The following is a 23,099-nucleotide window of genomic DNA, read 5'->3' on the forward strand; positions in this document are numbered from 1 at the left end:
TTCAGAAAACTATATACGCTCATATTGCATCAAAACATCCCTTTCATGTTGTCCTATTAAAAGTTTACACCAGTGAATATTATATATATATATATATATATATATATATATATATAGATATATATATATATATATATATAGATAGATAGTACAAGTATAATTTTTTATTATAATGAATAAATTATATTTAATATATTTTAAAATGACAATTCTGTAATAAATATTAATTAAAATCTCACCTATTCATTTCACTCAAATCAGCACTGAAAAATTACGTAACAATGTAATTTATTTCTGTGATGGCAAAGCTGATTTTTCAGCATCATTACATTTAGTCTTCAGTGTCACATGATTCTTCAGAAATCATTCTAATATACGGATTTGCTGCTCAAGAAACATTTCTTTTTATCAATGTTAAAAATGGTTGTGCTGCCTAATATTTTTGTGGAAATCTTGATACATTTTCTTCTAGGAGACGGAATATAAAGGTTAAAAGAACAGCATTCATTTGTACTATTATCAATGTCTTTGTCACTTTTGATCCATTTAATGGGTCCTTGTTGAATAGAAGCATTAATTTTCTTAAACAATAACAAAAAAAATGTAAAAAAAACTTTTGGACAGTAGTGCATATATGCCAATATATGGCTTATTTGGCTAAAAATATGAAAATCATATAATAATAAATATCTATTATGAAATCATTTTTCACACAAATCAGCACTGAAAATGTCAAAGAAAAAAAAAAAGGAATCCGTGACCATATTTTGTGTGTAAAATAAACCCTTTACTCAAAAGTTCAAGTGCAGCAGGTCTACTGCGATTGGTAGAAGGTCAGGTCCAGAAAATGCCAATAAAATGTCAAATGATGCTTCATCAGTACTCTCCCTGAGATCCAAGCTACTGAACTATGAGCTCGAACCGGTGTGTGTTCTCTCTTTAACCTACCAGTAACACCGTCCAGATGACAGCAGCATACAAAACATTAAACCAGTTAGACAGGACTAATTTATCTCATTCCACAATATACCTGCTGTTTTTTTATCTCAATGCTGAAATTTATTTAACAACACATTCAGGAGCTAAAGGAAATCTGTCACGGCTTCTACAGACGAGAGGAAGTCTACATATGTAAATATGGAAAACATACAGTTGGGCTAGGGAGAAACTAACTACATATTCTTGCTATTCACTGAACTTTCTATCCATACACACGGACAGGTGACCTCACTAACTCAATGATGGTACCTCTGGATGTTTGTTTGCATCTGTGCAGAATCTTTCCTACCGTGTACAGGACTACAGCGCAAACACACAGACAGAGAGAAGGCAACAGTGAATGAAGCGGGTGAATTCTCATGTGACAAGGAAAGATCTTCAGGAAGTTAGTATTAGTATTATTTTAGAGATTTAGAGGGACTTGGTGATTAATTGTAGCACCAGGTTCTTGGCTGGAATACACTACACGACTTTCAAAATCTGAACAGATTTTAAAACACTAGGCATCATACACTTGCCGACTTTGTAAATGGATACAAAGAAAAACTGGGCATCAACTGAGGATCAAGCACTAGCAGACTTTCAAGACTTTCCAAACATAATCTAATGCAGAAACATGCGCTGACAATTCTGCTCAAACTATCAAACGTGTCATATCCTGCGACTGGATGGAATCAAAGTCTGAAGTCTGTACCAATCATACACAATCAAAGGAGATTTTATGTGAAATCTGTCAAGTACTACTGCCCAAAATCTGCAGGCTGGATGCGACTTTCAGCTAGTAGACATAGAGGCAGCAGCAGGGCCCCCCACGGACATCCCTGCACCCCCTATCCAGACCGAGGGGGACGGTCGGACATGAGTTTAGCTGCTTTTAGATGGAAAAGCTGCCCATAACTCCTGGTCTAGGATCTGTTTTCTTCGTAATAATAGCCTAATGAAATAGATTTGGCAAACAATCCAGTGTATCTGCCTTTCTGGTTTGGAAAGCGTCAAATGATTTTACAATGCACTTTCCCAGAGGTGAGCAATGTAGCCAATCACAGACATGTTTGTTGATTTCTACAACTCAATGGTCAATCAGAGGTGTTTAGGTTGGAATCCACCCACTCACCGCTCCAGTCACCGCTTTTTTATGCAGTATGCAGCAGGCTAGTCCATTTTGCTGAAATTTCATTGCAGCAACTCAGAATGGTACTCGGTAGTTTGTATGGCTTCCACGTGCTTGTATGATAACGCCGGGGCATGCTCCTAATGAGATGACGGATGGTGTCCAGGGGTATTTCCTCCCAGATCTGGAACAGGGCATCACTGAGGTCCTGGACAGTCTGAGGTGCTACCTGGTGGCATCGGATGGACCGAAACAATGTCCCAGAGGTGTTCTATTGGATTTAGGTCAGGCGAGCGTGGGGGCCACTCAATGGTATCAATTCCTTCATCCTCCAGGAACTGCCTGCACGCTCTCGCCACGAGGCCGGGCATTGTCGTGCACCAGGAGGAACCCAGGACCCACTGCACCAGCGTGGGGTCTGACAATGGGTCCAAAGATTTCATCCCGATACCTAATGGCAGTCAGGGTGCCATTGCCTAGCCTGTAGAGGTCTGTGCGTTCTTCCATGGATATGCCTCCCCAGACCATCACTCACCCACCACCAAACAAGTCATGCTAAGCGATGTTACAGGCAGCATAACGTTCTCCGCGGCTTTTCCAGACCCTTTCACTGTCTCTCATCTGTGAAATGCACAGGGCACCAGTGGCAGACCTGCCAATTCAGGTATTCAATGGTAAATGCCAATCAAGCTGCTTTTAGATGGAAAAGCTGCCCATAACTCCTGGTCTAGGATCTGTTTTCTTCGTAATAATAGCCTAATGAAATAGATTTGGCAAACAATCCAGTGTATCTGCCTTTCTGGTTTGGAAAGCGTCAAATGATTTTACAATGCACTTTCCCAGAGGTGAGCAATGTAGCCAATCACAGACATGTTTGTTGATTTCTACAACGCAATGGTCAATCAGAGGTGTTTAGGTTGGAATCCACCCACTCACCGCTCCAGTCACCGCTTTTTGTCCAGTGCTGAGTTCTATCATGCTCGTAAATTCTTTCTAACAAAGACATTAAAAATAAAGATTCATTGTGTAGTCACATTCAAACAGAACTTTGTGAGATCGTGATGAATGAGTGACAGTTTTTAATAAATGTAAAGGGAGCGCTCTTTGCATGGTGTATAAGATAATATATTCAGAATTTAAATAAAACTTGTGTTCTTCATGCTTGAAAAGCATCCACGTACGACACAGAGATAGCTAACTGCTACACTATATACACTGCTCAAAAAATTTAAAGGAACACTTTGAAAACACATCAGATCTCAATGGGGAAAAATATCATGCTGGAATAGGATATCTATACTGATATGGACTGGGTAATGTGTTAGGAACGAAAGGATGCCACATCGTTTGATAGAAAAGAAAATTGTCAAACTACAGAGGGCTGAATTCAAAGACACCCTGAAAATCAAAGTGAAAAAATTATGCAGCAGGCTAGTCCATTTTGCTGAAATTTCATTGCAGCAACTCAGAATGGTACTCGGTAGTTTGTATGGCTTCCACATGCTTGTATGATAACGCCGGGGCATGCTCCTAATGAGATGACGGATGGTGTCCAGGGGTATTTCCTCCCAGATCTGGAACAGGGCATCACTGAGGTCCTGGACAGTCTGAGGTGCTACCTGGTGGCATCGGATGGACCGAAACAATGTCCCAGAGGTGTTCTATTGGATTTAGGTCAGGCGAGCGTGGGGGCCACTCAATGGTATCAATTCCTTCATCCTCCAGGAACTGCCTGCACGCTCTCGCCACGAGGCCGGGCATTGTCGTGCACCAGGAGGAACCCAGGACCCACTGCACCAGCGTGGGGTCTGACAATGGGTCCAAAGATTTCATCCCGATACCTAATGGCAGTCAGGGTGCCATTGCCTAGCCTGTAGAGGTCTGTGCGTTCTTCCATGGATATGCCTCCCCAGACCATCACTCACCCACCACCAAACAAGTCATGCTAAGCGATGTTACAGGCAGCATAACGTTCTCCGCGGCTTTTCCAGACCCTTTCACTGTCTCTCATCTGTGAAATGCACAGGGCACCAGTGGCAGACCTGCCAATTCAGGTATTCAATGGTAAATGCCAATCAAGCTTCATGATGCCGGGCAGTGAGCACAGGGCCCACTAGAGGACGTCGAATCCCGCTCGAGCGGGGCGAGTAGGACCGCAACACTATACTCTGATTAAAAAGTGTTCCTTTAATTTTTTTGAGCAGTGTAGATAAAGATAATTTCAGAAGAACAGAGTGATGTGATTTTGCAAGCCTGTTCCAAATGCAGGATTTAGTTAAGGAAAGTCTTAATTAATTACTTGTATTGGCTGCCATGCCAAATCATGCACAGCTGCTTGCTTTTCTGTTTAATTCAACAGTGTTTTGTGAACATATATGCTTTAATTACATATAATTGTAATACTTTACAATAAGGTTCCATTAATTCATATTAGTTAATGTATTAAAGTGTATTAAACTGTTAGTTAATTATTGTAAAGTGCTACCCAAATAATGTTTTGGAGCGAACACCCCCTCTGCCGATACTGCCCCCCCGAAAACATATACAAGCCTCCCCAAGCTGTGTGTCCTGGTGCCGGGCATGGGCAGCACATCAGGCCAAAAATCTGGGCAAAAGATGTGTAGTGTATTCCAGCTGTAAGTACGGTTAATTGTTTAAAGACAGCATGAAATGGCATTCAAATTTTTTTTTTTCATAATGTGACATTTTCATCTGAAATGAAATATTCAATTAGAAAAAAACAGGACACAAATTTATTTTACCCACTGTGATTTTTGAGAGGACAGGAAGATACTATTCATAAATATTATTGCTTAATCAAAAAAGTAATTTCAGAAAATATTGTTAAGAAATCAAATGCCAATACAGAGTTAATTAGCATGTAATGTTGCTGCTTTAGATTTGATCTTGGATACTGAACTAAATCAGGTAATGTCTTTATTTTGTACAGTAAGGAATGATGTTTACCTGTAACCTGGGGTATGTACGGTACAGCCAGTCTCTCTACGTTATATCCAGGTACAGACAGAGCTTCTGCCAGATCAGCCGTCTGAAAATACAAACCAACATCGTCCCGGTCTAAAGAGTCTGGGAGCCTGATCCACACACACAAAAATACAGATACACACAAAGAAAGAGACTTTAGAAATTAGTTATACCATTGTTATCATTCATTATTAAAATCAATAGATTTAAGCTATGATCGATATTAAAATTCAATACTACTGTGACCAAATAAGTTAAAATTTTAAAATAAATCAATCATTTTAAAGGCAACAAGTAAATTTTGGATTCACAACATTATAAATATCCATTAAAAATGGATTCTGATTTTGAGTGGTAGATGAAGGCAAAGGTAAAGGAAAAATGAGAGGAAATGCGCCTGCATAATTAATGATATCAATACATTAAAAAAATCTTTGTTATCAGCTGATTACTGATATAGTCCTTTAGTAAAAACACATTCAAAGAAATACTCACACACACTTCTCTCTGAAGACGTGTTCAGGCAGAAGATACGGAGCATCTAGATTTCTCATCTCAATCACCTGACAGGAAGAAAAAGGAGTTACAGGATGTTGTATGTAGGATGCGTGTGTGCCGTAAACATGTGCGCACATTCACCTTGCTGACGTGTTGGCAGAAAGGGGGATTTGCAATCATCTGACTCAGGAAGTTGAGGTATGCAGCGACCAACGCCATGATTCCACAGCGAATAAACATTGGCATGTTCTCCTCGTTTGCCAGGGCCATATCCTTCAGCCAATCAAAACAGAGATTAGCATAATAAATAGGAAATCTTGGAGAAATTGCTTTTGCTAAGTCTCTTTGGATTCAAATCTAAATGAATAACTGCTAAATGAATGACTGCCCATGTAGGTGAGCATACCTGCAGGGCGATGGACAGGCGTATGAGATCAATCATCACCTCCTCATTGGCCAGTTCAATAGTGATCAATGCCAGAGCTGTGAAGAGCAGCTCAAAGTTCTTCTGCACGTTATCTTCCTCCTTACAGCCCAGATAGATGTGTCTGTATAGCTGCTGCCCATGCTGGAGAGAGAGAAAGAGCAACAGTTTTAAGGGCTGAGGTTCCACATGTGTGCAGTTGTGACGTCTGTGTGTGTTTGTGAAGTCTTGTACCTTTTTCATGAAGACCACATCCTGTTTGCAGATTTTTTCTCTCTTGATCTTCAGAGCAGCTACATTAGGAATAATCCTGCACACAAACACAAAGGAAATGGTTTAGAAAGCATTTATTCTGATGCACCAGAACACACTCTGACCTAAAACTGCTGGCACCAGTGTTATGTTATTATTGCTTAATAAAGCATTCAACTTTAAAAGTTGTTTTCATTCATTGGAATAAAGCTTAAAAAAATAATATATGAATATTAAATATAAAAACTTGGCAAGTAAATTAAATAAAATTTGTTAAAGTAAAAGCACTTCAATTACTAAAACTGAAATAAAAATAAAGAATTTTTGAAAAAATAGCACAACAAAATTACATAAACTAAATTTAAAATAAATACATACAAATCGAATATACAAAAAAGCACAACAAAATTACTTACAATTTTAAAGAAATACACAAAATCCAAATATATAATATATAAAAATATCTAATGCTAAATATTAATAAATAATATAATAATACATCAATAATAAAAATAAAACTGGTCATGTCAATCAAATTTTTAATTTTGACTGATCTCATAATTTTCAAGAAGTAGTTAAGAGTTATGAGAATATATTGCACTATATTAATACAGATTAGATTCACGATACTTATATGGTGCTTTTGTGTACTTTTTAAAGTTTGACCTTGTCCACATTTACTTTCTTAAATAAAATAAAAACGATTGTGGTCTATAAAAGAAAGATCATATACTGACTTTTAAAACAACATGAGGTTGACTAAATAAAATTTTCATGCTACAAAAATTATTTCAACATACAAAAAATTGCAAAAAAGAAGTTAAAACATACCAAATGTGTTTGATTTATAAATGAATAACCCATAAAAACTTATAAATACTCATAAATGGTTGCAGGAATCATGATACTTGCACTGCAGCTCCACTCAGCTTTAATCAGGGTTTACAAATCACACTGAACATAATGAAACAGTTATATGTCAAATTGAATAAATGCATTGACAGCATTAAAAAACGGTGTTAAATAATTTAATAAATTGCAGGTGTTAACGCATGAACTTTTGACAGCCCTAGTTTTCGTACAGCCACTTTAGGGTGTTAAGTGTGCATCCATACCGGATCCCTCTGAGTTTGGCTCTGTTGTCATGGCGATCGATGATGTTGTGCAGAATCTCCAAGACGAGCTGCCGGAGTTCACAATCTTCCATCAAAGAGATGGAGCATAACGGCTCCAGAAACGACGCAGGCAGGCCAGCGCACATCGTTTTACACTTAAACCCTGACGTAACCTACACACACACACACACACACACAGAAGGTATCTATCAGATATGAACAGCACCATTATTACAGTACATATTCACACTAGTAACTCTAGCAACACAGTTGCACTTATGGAAATGGCCAGCAGTAGGAGATGGAGAGCAAAAGCTGTTGACATCCAAAATAACGATTTTATGTTTCAACCTGCGGCCCATTTCCTGCCTGTTGCTGGGCAACGGTGCCTGAAAAGTTGCCCTGTCTAAAACCAGCCATAAACCAGACTAAAGACAAAATTGGACATTAGAAAAAAAGAAGAAAAAGGACACTAAGCACCACAGGCAGCTGTAATCTGATGTTATGATCCGTGCAGTCTGCTGTCTAGGAACCTTCATAAACTCCCTCAGGAGGGTGTGGAAGGTTTTTACTAGCAAGCTCAGAGACAGAATGAAAGTCTAATATATATTCACTAGTCATGACTCTGAAGCGATGCTTGATACCAGCCTAGGGATAGTTCACCCAAAAATGAAAATTCTGTCATTAATTGCTCACCCTCCCTCATGTCGTTCTAAACCCGTAAGACTTTCGTTCATCTTCGCAACACAAATTACGATATTTTTTGATGAAATTCGAGAGCTTTCTGACCCTGCATAGACAGCAACACAACTGAAACATTCAAGGCCCAGAAAGGTAGTAAAGACATCATTAAAATAGTCCATGTGACATCAGTGGTTTAACCGTAATCTTATGAAGCTACGAAAATACTTTTTGTGCGCAAACAAAACAAAAATAATGACTTCTAATGAAACTTTCAACAGTTTATTCTCTTCTGTGTCAGTCTCCACAGCTATTCATGAGAGTACCATGCATTAAAAAATATGTGTGCATCTTCCTTTGCTTGTAAACAAGCTGCAAAAGTATTCTTGTAGCTTCATAAAATTACGGTTGAACCACTGATGTCACATGAACTACTTTAACAATTCCCTAACTTTCTAGGCCTTGAATGTGGTAGTTCCGTTGCTGTCTATGGAGGGTCAGAAAGCTCTCGGATTTCATCAAAAATACCTTAATTTGTGTTCCGAATATGAACAAAGGTCTTATGGTTTTGGAAAGACATGAGGGTGAGTAATTAATGACAGAATTGTCATTTTTGGGTGAACTATCCCTTTAAGGTGTGGTCATGTTAGCAAAATGTATGTGATTTTTTTTTCTGGCAAAGTGAGTCAGTTGTCAATTGTCAATAGTGTAAATGCATGAAGCTCAAACAGAAGTCACTTTTTCTAAACGAGCAGCTTTCTGTTAGTCAATGTGACAAATTTATTTAACCGATTGAACCTAATGCAGAATTTGTATGAGGAAATCTTTCGCCATCATGTGAAATTACAGACTGCATAGATTCCTATTGAAACTAAAGAACTGAAACGATTTTTACTGGTGAAAATTCAGTGGGCAATGACAAATGTGATCGCACCTTTAGATTCTTTTCATCATCACTAACTTGCACACGTGCACAAAAGAAAGAAAATAGGTTTACCATAATGAGAGAACTTAACAGCATTGCCTGGATTCTCTTTGTGCCCTGATGCCTGAGAAAGAAAAAGGAGATAATTTAAAATCTTCGGTATAAACAGATTTTGCTTTCTTGATTTCATTTTTACATAAACAATGGCTGGATCCCTATTTGAATACTATACACCCTAAACAGTACGTGTATAGTAGTTGTCATTAACAATGAAATCTGACTAATCTTTACTATTGTTTGACAAATCAAGATTATTATTTGAAATTATTAAATTAGATTAAAACTATGGCATTTAGCCTTCACAAAGATTTCTCAATTATATAAACATTGCTTTATGTTATTTTCGAGTTATTCAAGATAAGTAAACAGTAATGCTGTACAATACAGAAAAAAAACAGCTAAACAAGGACAAAAATGAAATTAAAAGTGTTTGAAGTTTTTTTTTTTTTTTTTTTTTTGAATCTGTAACCACAATATTTATTTGTCTGTTTTTTGGGGCCCCTGATTACAAGTCATTTGCATGTTGCAAATATGCTTGTGTCAGTTTAACATGTGCAATCAGTGCCATAATCAAGGATTCAAGAAACCTTCTCCAAACACTACAACTGCCATGTCGAATGCAGGATCACACACACTGTCCTACCCGATCTTGACGGTGTCCAGCGTGTGACACGGCGTTCCGTAAACAGGAACTTTCCCCATAACGAACATCATCACTTCAGCTCTCTGATAATCAGGAAGATTTCCTCCAAAGAAGCCTAGACACACACAATCCATTTTATTGAATTGGTTTAGTATTTGTAGTTCACAAAAGGTCAGATTTTAGTGAGCACATCGAGCTGTCACCGATGGTTTGGATGATGGCATTCTGGACGATCCGCTCCTCGCTCTCTTTAGTGCGGGTGGAGGAAAGGCTGCTTGCGGAGTTCCTGCGGGAACCGTCGCCCAGCTCAAAATCCACACTCATACGCAGATGCTTCAGCAGGGTGTTAAACACCTCCAGGACTGTGGGACCTGAGAATACATGTACAAACAGCATAAAAGTAATTATGCAGAATTGTGCAGATTTTCCTTCAAAATCAGCACAGAAGGTGCTTAAAACATCACAGATTCTGTCTGGACTTACTGAATAAACACTATACGATATTAAAGGGATAGTTCACCCATAAAATGACAATTCTGTCATCATTTTCTCACCCTCATATTGTTCCAAACCTGTATTTTTTCTTCTTCTCAACACAGAAGAAGATATTTTAGTAACCAAATATTTACTGGTAGCCATTGACTTCCATAGCAAGGAAAAAAAAGTCAATAGCTACCAATAACTCTTTGGTTAGCAAAATATGTTCTTCTACCAGGTATGGAACAACATCAGGATGAGTAAAAGATGACAAAACTCATTTTTGGTGAACTATCCCTTTAAAAACCACATTAAAAGATTCATCAAACTAGATGTAGGAACTAAAGAGCACTGCTAGGGGGCTCTGTACTTTTTCTACACCGCAAACCCACAAAACCTTCAGCCACTTGTCAAATAGACATTGTTAATTAAATCAATACACCATCAAAACCACCTGACTGGACCCTGAAGAGTTCACTAGTTCATCATATACATGCCAATTTAGTGACCGCCTGAAGGTTTTGACTGGGTGACTGCTGTGTTAGTTAACATACCCAACCACAGATTGGGTGGTGAAGAGATAGGACTGAGAAACGTGTAAGCATTGTTTTGATTATGGGCAATATGACCTGTGAGAGAAAACAGATTTCAGGAAGGAGACAAGGAATAATGAGGATGATGAAATGAAAAGAGGAAATGTAGTTTGTTATTTTCGGCATCTGTTTGTAGTTGTAGTGACTGACACACAAGCAAAAGAACAAACAGAATGACATTAAAAAAAATAAAGAAATGAACAATGATTTCAGGATAAGAATAAAACAGCAACAAGTAGACTTTTACATTTAAACTGTACACTACCTTTCAAAAGTTTGGGGTAAAGTTCATTTAAAAAAATATGTTTATTCAAGGGAGCAGTAAATATATTTATAATGTTACAAAAAAAATAGCTGTTCTTCTAAAAATTTCTATTCATTGAAGAATCCTGAAAAAGGGTATCACAGTTTCCACAGAAATATGAACAAGAACAACTGTTTTCCACATTAATAAAGAAATGTTTCTTGAGCACAAAATCATCATATTAGAATGATTTCTGAAATATCTTATTCTGTATATATAAAATAGTTATTTTAAAATATAATTTTTCACAATGTTACCGTTTTTACTGTATTTTTGATCAAATAAATGCAGCTTTGTTGAGCACAAGAGACTTCTTTAAAAAATATTAAAACATCTTACCAACTCCAAACATTTTTGGTAGAGTAAATGTAACAATGTATAAAAGTAGAAAATAAGAAAATAAACTCAACATTGCTAGGATGAATTACTTACTAGTCAAATCCAAAATGTGAACATCTCCATGATACGCAAATACTTGGTTTGTGTGAGTCTACTGGATTTGTTTAGCTGTTTTAAGTCTTATAGCTCAGACAAATACATCTCTCCTCAAAAAGCCACACAATTTGAGTTGTCATCTATGTCATTAACACAAACCATGCAGGAACCATGATGCTCATGATGGTCAGTACTCAGTCTTACCGATGGAGCCCTTGGCTGCTATGGCAACCGTCTCCAGCAGCACCTGAACGATACCTGCCCTCACACGTGGGGTGTCCTTACTGTGGGTGTCGAGGTGAGACAACACTTGCTGGATCACGTGGTGAGAATGCTGGGCCTGAAAAAACACACACACACACACACAGATTGTTACATATGCTGTAGAAGTGAATTTACTCTCCATTATCATTAAATGATCTGGTCGCTTTACCTGTATTGAGTACATGATAATCCTGAAACAGGAAACAGCAAAATCGTTCGGGTCCCACAGACGATGGTTGTCTAAATGCCTGCAGGAAAATAAGACCTCTTATAAGACAACATGTTTCTGATTAAATGATTATCCATATATACCAAGATGGTTCACTTATATTATTATGAATGGGAGAGAGTGCAATGTGTAATATGATGGAATAGGTCCCGCCTTCTAAGGAAAAGAGCCAATCAACAAATGGCAGTCAGTGTCTAGGGATGTGTGCTTGAGACTACAACCTGGAATTTAAGCTTTTAATGCTATTTGAGCATGAAAAACAACATTCATGGGTCAGTTAATGTCAGATTTTATTGCAGATATGAAACATGTTATTAAATATGAAAATTGACATTTAAATCTGCAGAATTTACAAGAAGTTACTGACCAATTTTATGTTAGTAACATTTGGCCTCGACAATTTTTCTCAAACAAGCTTTTAGCCTTTTTTTTTATGTAAATCTATGGAGGATCTGTGTTTGGATGTTTTATGCAATTTATGGAAATCGTCTAAAAAAAAAAAAAAAAAGTAAACTGTTGTCATTTATAATAGTGAAGCAGAGATGTGGTATTTTTGCATTCTTTTCCAATTTTTTTTATTAATTTACAAAGATCCATTAAAATATTTTAAAACCTATTTAAAGCAAAAGAACAAATTGTTTTATTTTTATTTCCTCTACTACATTTCAAATGAACTGTCAACCCTCAATTTAGTTTCACAGACTAGTGAGGTCACAGTTTTCTATCATGCTAATGTGCAATTTAACAGTTTCTTTGAAGTAAAGAAAAAGCTCTGTAATGTCACAATTCATTACAGCCATTACAGCCAATTCATAAAAATAAAAAAAACTAACTTTAAAACAACTCAAACCATTCCATGACCACATAAAATCACGTTTACAAACATTTACAGTTCATTCCCATGTGATGTTCTGTTAGGGCTGGACGATATGATCTAAAATCAAAAACTGAACATTTTACCTCGATTATGATTAATGAAAGATAATTGTATTTATTTATTTATTTGCCCTCATAGTTCAAGGTTTGTACTGTAAATATGCTCAACTATTAAATGAAGAAAACTAAATATTTATGGTTATTTATTGAATATTTAGAACAATTTAAACCAAAGCACACATTTCTTGAAATGAAAACGCCTTATAAAAAAAAGAATTGACATTTCAGTTTGAATGTAAAAAGGATATTTTCACATTAAAAAATATGTAAAAAACATATATTTTACTCTGCTCCGGAGGGAGGGAAAACATGATTGGGCTAGTTTTAGTCTAGTTTTGAACAGCAATTGGGCTTTTGTTTTGTTTTGCAGACCTGGCAACCATAGTGAAAGTATTAACAGGATTTAAAAAAAAAAAAAAAGCGTAATAATCAACGTGGAAAATTACATCGGCTAGAGGCTCTGAATTTTTGGTTTTAAAGTTTGTATGAGTTTAATACTTACAAATTGGAGTAATGAAAACACACACACAAACACACACACACACAAAACAACTCATAATTAAAGAGATCGTTCACCCAAAAATACCCGCATTTTGTTTCAAACCTGTATGACTCTATTTCTTCTGTGCAACACAAAGAAGATATTTAGAGAAATGCCTCAGTGTTTTTCATCTATACATCGGAAACCAATTATCACCAATACAGTTTAAAACCAGCCTACTTTAAAATATCTTAAAAAAGTCATACAGGTTCGGAACTCAAAGTCCATTGGAAAGCTAGTTTGAGTCTTTAAAGCCTCATGTGCAGCCAGGCGACCACATTCACAGTCTGTGATTTTTATACAGGTGTTTGGAGTCAATTCTGGCAGCGCTGTCTGTTATGTCAGACACGGTGCTTCCACTCAACAGCTGCTGTGATGCAGAAAACTTGAGCATTCCTTCGCCACATCTCAAATCCTGTTTCCACACCTTTATCTCCCCTTTTCCGCAGTCTGATCTAACTCTAAAACCTCTATGCCACCATCGTCTCCCTTCCTGCTGTCGCCATGGTAACGTCAATCTGATCTCACCCTCCATTCGATGCAAGCTATTTTTAGAATGCCTGAAATCCCCCTCCACCCAAAAAAAGCTCTCGCTGTCTTTCTGCCTCCCTGAACACCAGCTTTATGTCTTATCAGAGGTACAGATATCTGCCCTTGAGCTCAACGTTCCCTCAAAACCTCACACAAGTTTAATAAATACAGAGCACACAGCACACGGTTTAATCAGGAGAGAGCGAGAGAAAGAGCGAGACATGAGAGACGGAGAGATGTGATGGAGAAAGAGACGTGCTTGAGAGCCCCTTGGCGCTTTGATATTCTCTTTTACCAGACGTCTCACTCAGCGCTAATTGGCCAATGACTGAGATGAGCCAAAACAGTCTCATTAATGAGCCCTGTGAGTATCCACACACACACACACGCGCATGCAGCATACGGCTGCATGTGTCTGAATTGTGTGCTAATAAGCTGCAGATGGAGACCAGGTCAACTCTGAATCTAAAGTTTCACCTTCAGCCACCATTAAACTCACTGACAGACAGACCTACAGCACAGAGCTTTAATGTATTACCTAACATCAAGGGCCCTATATGAAATGTGGCCCTATATGAAATAAAGTTTTACTCTTTGAATTGAATGAAAACAGCGTATCCGTGTGGCGCAGCTGACAGAGCAGCGTACACAGTTTGCGTTTAGTGGATACTCTCCAAAATGGCGCTAGGGTGACGCGGAGGAGACGAATTGTTGAATAAAGTCGTAATTTTTATTTTCTTTGCATACAAAAAGTATTCTCGTCACTTCATAACATTCAGATGAAACCAGTGATGGCAGATGGACTATTTTGATTATGTCTTATACTCTTCTGGGCCTTGACAGTGTTATTTACTTGGCAGTCAATGGGACAGTCACTAGCCTCCTGGTTTTCATCCGAAATATCTTAAATTGTGTTCTAAAGACGAACAAAGCTTTTACGGGTTTGGAACGACATATGCTCTAATTTGATTGGAAAAAGTGACTTTACATTGTTAATTTAGGGTGTATTCACACCTATCTTGTTTGAATCTAACTCAAGTTCGTTTCCCCCTTGGTGTGGATCTTTTGGGCAGGTGTGAATACAGCAATCGCACTCGGTGTGCGGACCAAACAACCGTACCAGGACCCAGCTGAAGAGGTGGTCTCGGCCCAGTTCCAAACGAACTAAGGTTGAATGGATGGCCTTAAGCACACGTGTGGTTTTGTTTACAATTTCTCGTTCACTTGCAATAAGGGCAGTGTGAAAGCGAACCTCACCAAACAAAACCAAAACAAATCAACATTTTATTTGGTCTGGACCAAAGCAAGTGCAGACTTTCCTGGTGTGAATACACCCTTACATTAATTTACCGGTCAAAAGCTTTTAACAATCAAGATTTTTTCATGTTTTTGAAGTTTCTTCTGCTCACAAAGGCTGCATTTTTGACCAAAAATACAGTAAAACAGTAATATTGAGAAATATTATTAACGGTTTTCTGTTTTGATATATTTTAATAAAATGTAATTTATTCCTGTGATGACGAAACTGAATTTTCAGCATCATTACTCCAAGCATCAGTGTCACATGATCCTCCAGAAATCATTCGAAATCATTTTGAATGGTAATCTATACAAAATTTAGAATAATTTTCTAATATAAAAAATGTATTTTATTACTTATGAAACCTTTTTTTGTGGTTTTATTGCATGAAATATCCTGTCGTAATGACATATTCACCATTTACTTGCTTATAAAATGACCTGAAAATGACTTCAATGTTCCTCTAGACTTGCCTGGATGTGCGCTGCATGAATCAGGAGAACATTAGTGCTAATGGAGGAAAAAAACAGCTATGATATGATGAGATATTCAAGTAATAAGCCACGAGAGGACAGACTATGGAGACCTTACTATAGTTAAGAAGTGTTAAGCATGATAGAAAATGAGTACTGAATTATGAGTGCAGTCACGAGTATAGCCGAAAATTCACCTGCAGGTTCTTTAGATAAAGAGATCTATTAATTTATAATATATAGTTGTAATTTAATATTTAATACTGCTAAACTAATTCCAGCCACATGAGAATAATCAATACTGCATTTATTGCGCACAGTCTACTTATGTAATATAGACTCTAAAATGGGTTTTTGCATCTTGTCCAATTTAATTAAAATAAGTTGATACAATTCTTGCACATTTTATCATGCATGCAATTCATTTTAATTTGTAAAATTAAAGTTTGCTTAATCCATTCGCATTGAGATGAATCATTTTCACCGACACAACACTGGAAAATTATGTGAACGTTTTTTAATCTAATATAATCTGTCCATGTAGTCTATTTAATTCAGAACACCGCTAAATTAAAATATGGTTATTTCTTTATTTTTGTAGAGCAAGAAAAAAATCAGTATCCAATGTTTGGTTATAAACAGCTTAAAATGTTAAAATGTGTAATTATTATGCAGTAATATAATAAAGTAATAATTTTTTTGCAAAAAATCTATTATTGAATAAAGAATAAAGGTATTGTTGATGCTGAAATTATGTAATACTATAATTATTACTATACTATAATTGTGATGTGAAATCGGGGAAAAAAACATGAATGGTAATATTCAGTGTCAATAGACTGGAAAGTCACTAGGCTGCAGAGTCAGTGTGCAAACAGAGACACATATTTGCATCTGTAACCCATTTAAAACATTAATCAAGCACAGAACAGCTGGATTCAGATCACAACAATTCCTTTAACACAAAACAGAGCCATCTGAGTGCTGCTTGCATTTTCTGCATGATGTTTGTGTTGAGACTGGAATGAATGAACCCCATCATGCCTACAGCGTGAGAGGAAGCAGACGAGCGGCTGGCAGCAGCAGCAGTAGCAGCGTCTGGACACCTGAGCTCGCAGGCTAACACTACGCTGTGTGTTTGTCTGAAAACATCTGCGTGTCTCTGTGTGTCTCAAAGAGCTCTGGCACCCTTCGCATACGAGTATGCGCTGCATATTTGAGACTAGAGATCAACACCTGATCTATGACGGGAAAAAACATTTTGAATGATGTTATCATTGTATTGTCTGCTTTCAATTTTCTCTTGCAATCTCCGCTCACAGTCAACCCTGAAGAGTGATTAATGGATCTTTGAAAAGCTGAAACGGCCACACATATTGTAGCCTGCGCGTTTGTGTGTGTGTTACAGGGTTACATGAAATATCACAGATTTAAATTGCTTCAATACCAATATTTCATTGAGATCTGCACCTGATTTTAATGTGTAGAGATTCAGCACAGTTCAGGCAGTATGATGTGAAGGATAAAAGTACATTTTTAAGGGTGAATAATGCAGCAATGCATGATTTTAGAAAAAATATATATATTTTTAAATACATATTCATTTACCATGACTACAATAAAACAGGTATGTAAAAGCTTTGGTGTGAAGGATGAGACAACATTTTGGAGGAAATGACATGCCCATAAATACGCTTCCAAAGCACAAAAAAAAATTACTAATGATGCAACAAAATTAATTTTTACTGAAACTCCAAAACATCCATTTAGCCCAAAAAAACTCAACGATTTGTTGTATAAAAACCATTTACACTGCACATACCTGTATATGCAGTTTTTATATCAACTTTTTAATAATTATGTTTCTACTCCAATTATTTGTTGCAATATAAACATTTGAATGGTGTCTATATTAAAATTTGTAATTGTAAAAAAGTGGGATAATTAATCATAAACAGTACGGTCAATGATTCCGCACATCAGTCTAAATTAATTTTCAGCCAAATAACTAAATCAAAGCCTATCAAAAGTGAATCCCATGATACTGGGGTTCCCATAGCATCAAAAAGTGGAAGTTATAAAAATAAATGTTCAACTGCAATAGTAACGTCACAATCTCCCGGTCTAGAAGTGTGCATTTTAAAAATTAGAGATCATGGTACCCTGAACACAATGTAATGCTACTACTATTGTTGAGTATTCTCAAATGAAACGAGTAGAGAAACAGCATTCCTTACGTCACGACTTAACAAGCGGATAGTGAGTGAACCACTGCTGTTGCCAAAGTGACAATTCAAACAATAGCATGGATAATGGTGTTTAGGTATGGTGATGGTACTTACACCAGGACAGGGTGAACGGCGTTGTTCATGTTGCCGTAAGCAGCACGACCCAGCAACTCTCGAAAGCAACTCTCTGCCAGTGAAGCCGGATTTTCCTCTCCAGCTCTGAGAGAGAGAAACATACACATGAGTGTAAGTGCAATGTACTAAACTGTCGTTTACAGTGTGTGGTTTCACATTCTGCATTCTGATGTCAAACACACAAGTGTATTAAATGATGCATTAAGACCTTTTAGGAAGAAACCCAGCCACCAGAGAGGGTCTCTCTCTCTCACACACATATAAACACAAACACTCTTTGTCCCTTCGGCTCACCGACGGCCCATGAAAAGCAATTAACAGAATCTGACGACCTTGAAAAGCTGAAATAAGCACACAACTATGCACACGCACACACTCATTAGCTGTGTGTAAGTGTGTATGTGTTTTCTGGAGCCAATAATAGCCACATTTTTAGTCTAATCAGAGTGCTATAAATTAAAGCACCGCATCCACAAACAGTGGCTACGTTTTATAAAGGATTACTTGCACACTGCTTGCTTCACAGTATATACTGTATATTTCCTGCTATTTTTCAATAAAGAGTTTGTAAAGTAGTATGCAGTAGGTTATAAACTGAATGCTGTCACATTACTTTACTACAGGGCCATTCACACCAAGGACGATAACTATAATGATTTAGGGCTGCACGATTAACCCAAATAAAACCAAAATCGTGATATGGCTTAGTGCAATTATCAAATCACAAAGGGTGCAATTTAATTATAAATAAATAAATATATGTGCTGCGTGTTTCAGAGTGAAGCGCAGCACTGTGTTCTTTTAGACACAAGCAGCTCATGAGCCAGTGTTTTCACTATTTCAGAGCAGCTCAGGTTGAAATATTACAATAGTAATAGGTATTATTATTGGTTTTACAGATATAATAACATATAAATCACAAATTTTACCCAATTGTGCAGCGCTACAGACAAGAACAGTGAAGCTTAAGATTTGCGCAAATCACAATTTTTATAAAAAAAAAAAGTGATATTTTATAACACCACAGCTAGGCTATAACAAAAATGACACACAAGAACAACATAACTGGAATTGCTTTTTTCCCCGTTTTTTTTTTTCCAGCTTATGATAATACTTACAGCCAAACAGAATTCACCAACTTGCATTTTAACCTAATTTTATGTATAAATTATAAATAAGAAGTCAATAAAAAGTTTTTGTTGTCAAATCATGGTTAATAGTTAATAGTCATACCATATTAGAGATGCTTGGACAACTTCAGTGCAATGCATTGTAGGACAGAGTACTCAGAGCAGTATGCAATTGTTATATATTGTACATTTTAGGTAATGTAGGAAGTCTGTTAATTCTATGCACGCATAATTGTGTAATGCATACTGCAAAAATAGTATGAATAGTATAGCAATTTCTGAGCATACTCTTTATAACTAGAGTATATACTCACAGTTATGCATCTAGAGAGTAATTACAGTAAATAATGAATTGAATGAAACATTTAAAAATACCATTTTAATATATTCAGAGAGATAAGCTTTCAGATGAGAAAAGCATCCGCTGTGACATTAGCAGGTCAGATGTCATTCCCGATCAGCTTACACACGTCAATCAAACGCAGGCCCAGGTTTGTGTTTGCAACCTTAATCACTGATCGATGCACCCGATCGGATTTCAGCTCCTGATTATAGGGCAGAAGGGTATGATTGATGTTCCCGTACTCAAGAACACAAACAGGCAATTAAACTTAAGTATTCTGTGCACACAGGGGCCCTTATCTGAGAAACACTCACGTTTTATTTTCACACAAACACACGACCTTAAAGGAATCAGATATTCTTGATTGCCCTCTACATGTGGACCTCCAATGCTCTCTTATCAAGAAAATCTTCCTTCCTGCCTCTCCATGTGTTTGGTGGTGTTATGGTGGTTTTATTCAGTGCATGGTACAGAATAAAAAAACACCAAGAACACACTGAACAGCAAATATCACCTTGAGCTTCAAAAATTAAATGATTTTGACTTCTCAAGTGTGTGTGTGTGTGTGTGTACTGTACCTCTCGGGGTCCTCATTATCTTGCATGTTGAACAGCATGGAGGGGATGAGTTTATCCATGTGTTGAGGTTCCCAGATGATTGCCTGCAGTTCATCATTCACAGTCTTTCTGACGACACCCTGGAGACCCTTAATGCCTGCTACACGGATCCTACAGCAAGAACATGTTAAACACACTTAATAAATGAACGCTAAATAATGCACACATAATTAGTGTCAATTAAATTAAATACTTATAGTGGTCCCAAATGTATCTGAATACTTAAGTCATATTTTAACTATAAGAATCTGACTGCATTACTAGTACAATTGGCAGCTGGAAACAAATGATGCTAGACCTTTTCTCAATAAGGACTTCAGAATTCACAAATAGATTTTTGGGCTAGTGGAAAAAACTTTGTTAAATATGTACTTGTTTTCTTTCCTTAATTAGTTAATTTGTTTATTAAATTAAAACAAATTAAATTGAAAAAAATTAATAAATGCATTTTAGGGGGAAGAATATATATAAAATACTAAATAAAATAAAATGCATAAAAATGTATAAACAGTTATTTTTACAAATTACTATTTAAAATAACTGTTTTCTATTTTAATTTGTTTTAAAATGTAATTTATTCATGTGACGGCAAAGCTGAAGTTTCAGCATCATTACTCCAGTCTTCATTGTTGTCAGTCCTCTGTCGTGTGTGTGTCATATGTTCCCGCCTCTTGTGTCCATATTTGGTTTGTTTCCTGTCCTCGTCTAGTGTGATTATTGGTTAATCCTTGTCCAGCCGTGTTTGTCTGATTATCTTTGATTATCCTGTGTATTTATAGTCCTGTCTGTTCAGTTTGATTTGGTCTGGTCTACTCGTTACTCCCCAGTGTTCCTGTCTGTGTCAGCCTTGCCTTGTCTTGCCCTGCCTTGATGTTGTCATTAAAGATTGTATTTTGAGTTTATATCCTCGTCTGTGTGTTCCTGTGTCCTCCTCGTGTGTGCACCGTGACAATTGTCACATGATCTTTCGGAAATCATTCTAATATGCTGATTTTGTGCTCAAGTACCATTTATTATTGTTATCAAAGTTGTAAACAGTTGTGCTGCTTAACCATGATTTCAGTATATTTTGTAATGCAAACACACAATACTGTTATGTATTAAATTTAAGATTAATCTTATCCAAAATAAAAGTTTTTGTGTACATAATAAATGTGTGTGTGTGTACTGTGTATATTTATTATGTATATATAAATACACATACATGCATATATTTAAGAAAAATATGTTATGTTTGTATATTAAATATATTTATATATAATATAAATTATATGAATATAAATATATTAAGGTAAATACATGTAAATATTTTCTAAATATACTGTATACTGTATGTGTGTATCTTTATATATACATAATAAATATACACGGTACACTCACATTTATTCTATAAACAAAAACTTTTATTTTGGATGTTATTAATCGCGATTAATCATTGCCCAGCACTACTTATATTATATTATATCATATTTCAGTTTTTTTTCTATTGACTTCTATTGCCCAACATGAAATAACCACAGACACAAACTAATACACACACCTGCTGCGAATTTCAGGGTCCTCCTGTGTGGAGTGACACATGGCACTGAACTGAGAGACAAAAAAGTCATATCTGCGATGGTAAGATGGCGTATCCTCCTCAATGTTTGCAAACTTCACAAACTACAAGGGGGAAAAAACACACACACACACACACACAATGATTATGTCAGAAAAACACAACCACACCCAATCTTTTCTCACAAAATAACAGATTCAAAAACACTCCCATGCAAAGGTGTGAAGGCGATATTCCCCTCCCATGATGTGCAGAGGAAGTTACAGAAATCAGCCAGAGAAGTGTGACATCTCATTAGAGAAGGAGTGTGTGTTCAAGTGCATACAGCGTGTGTGAATCATTGAATTAAACAATTTAATGATTACATATTTGACATTTGTAGTATTTTATTTCACTAAAGTCCACTAAAAACAGTCAAAATACAGTTTTACATGACCATTCCCATTCAAAATTAAACATGCATTAATCAACCTCTATTTTCACTGGCTTCTGTTTGGAAAATTTCAAAATACTAAAATGATGTGGGCGATCCGATGTTAATACACTCAAAAAGTCAATATCATGATGATTTCCGAGTGACCTGCTTTTGCAAGGATATTAAATAATTCCAGTCCTCGCGCCCCAAACACCCCCCCCCCCCCCCCCGCACATTTTGTATGTTTCTCTTATTGCTTCAGACGTGTTCTATTCGACCGTAAGTGCCCTGTGAAGTGGACATCACAGGATATTCCGCCATGATTCCAGTTCGAATCGAACGAATGTTCCATTCAAAGTGCATTGAAGTGTGCGAGACGTGAATTTAAATTGTATATATTTACAGAGGTATATGATGTCACACTCGTCCATGTGTGAAGATGTTGCGTAGCGCAAATCCATGAATGAATGTTCCGAAGGGAAATAAACTTCAATGGATTTCCCCTGCTCAGGGAGTAGGGAGCAATGAACACTGTGTAGGGACCATGTCAATCGGAACAGTTCATGCACGGAGCTCACTTCTAATGAGGTGATTATCTGAATCAGGTGTGTTAACTAAGCGAGACATGCAAAATATGCAGAGTGGGGGGGGGGGGGGGGGGGGGGCACGAGGACTGGAATTGAGAACCGCTGGTTTACGCAGCTTGACTGAGAAATGTAGTTTCGGCCTTCAATAGATGATGCAATGTTTAAAACACCTAAACAATTCAATGCAGCAGAATATTCGCAACACTTCAGATATGCTGGGAACATATTTGAAAAACCCAGATGAAGAATAACAGCAGAAAATTGAGTGAGCAGAGAGAGAGAGAGAGAGAGAGAGACAGCGCAAGAGAGA

The 23,099-nt window shown here is 36.8% G+C and overlaps 1 protein-coding gene across 3 annotated transcripts in view; it reads right to left on the minus strand.

Moving 5' to 3' along the window:
- The window catches only part of LOC306881331 (protein EFR3 homolog A-like), a 43,671-nt gene that overhangs the window by 4,437 nt on the left and 16,135 nt on the right, over positions 1-23,099 (minus strand). The window contains exons 6-21 of one of the 3 annotated variants that reach the window (XM_079435374.1): positions 21,770-21,891; positions 20,191-20,340; positions 18,119-18,223; positions 11,936-12,014; positions 11,707-11,842; positions 10,725-10,799; positions 9,897-10,064; positions 9,694-9,808; positions 9,063-9,114; positions 7,385-7,557; positions 6,252-6,327; positions 6,000-6,161; positions 5,735-5,866; positions 5,591-5,658; positions 5,078-5,205; positions 1,249-1,299 (exon numbers count right to left, since the gene is read on the minus strand). In XM_079435374.1, the coding sequence (XP_079291500.1) occupies positions 1,249-1,299; positions 5,078-5,205; positions 5,591-5,658; positions 5,735-5,866; positions 6,000-6,161; positions 6,252-6,327; positions 7,385-7,557; positions 9,063-9,114; positions 9,694-9,808; positions 9,897-10,064; positions 10,725-10,799; positions 11,707-11,842; positions 11,936-12,014; positions 18,119-18,223; positions 20,191-20,340; positions 21,770-21,891 (1,792 nt within the window). The remainder of the gene's footprint in view (positions 1-1,248; positions 1,300-5,077; positions 5,206-5,590; positions 5,659-5,734; positions 5,867-5,999; positions 6,162-6,251; positions 6,328-7,384; positions 7,558-9,062; positions 9,115-9,693; positions 9,809-9,896; positions 10,065-10,724; positions 10,800-11,706; positions 11,843-11,935; positions 12,015-18,118; positions 18,224-20,190; positions 20,341-21,769; positions 21,892-23,099) is intronic. The other 2 variants (XM_079435376.1, XM_079435375.1) reach the window with 2 other exon arrangements.

This window comes from Barbus barbus (assembly GCF_936440315.1).
Source record: "Barbus barbus genome assembly, chromosome: 15".
NCBI lineage: Eukaryota > Metazoa > Chordata > Actinopteri > Cypriniformes > Cyprinidae > Barbus > Barbus barbus.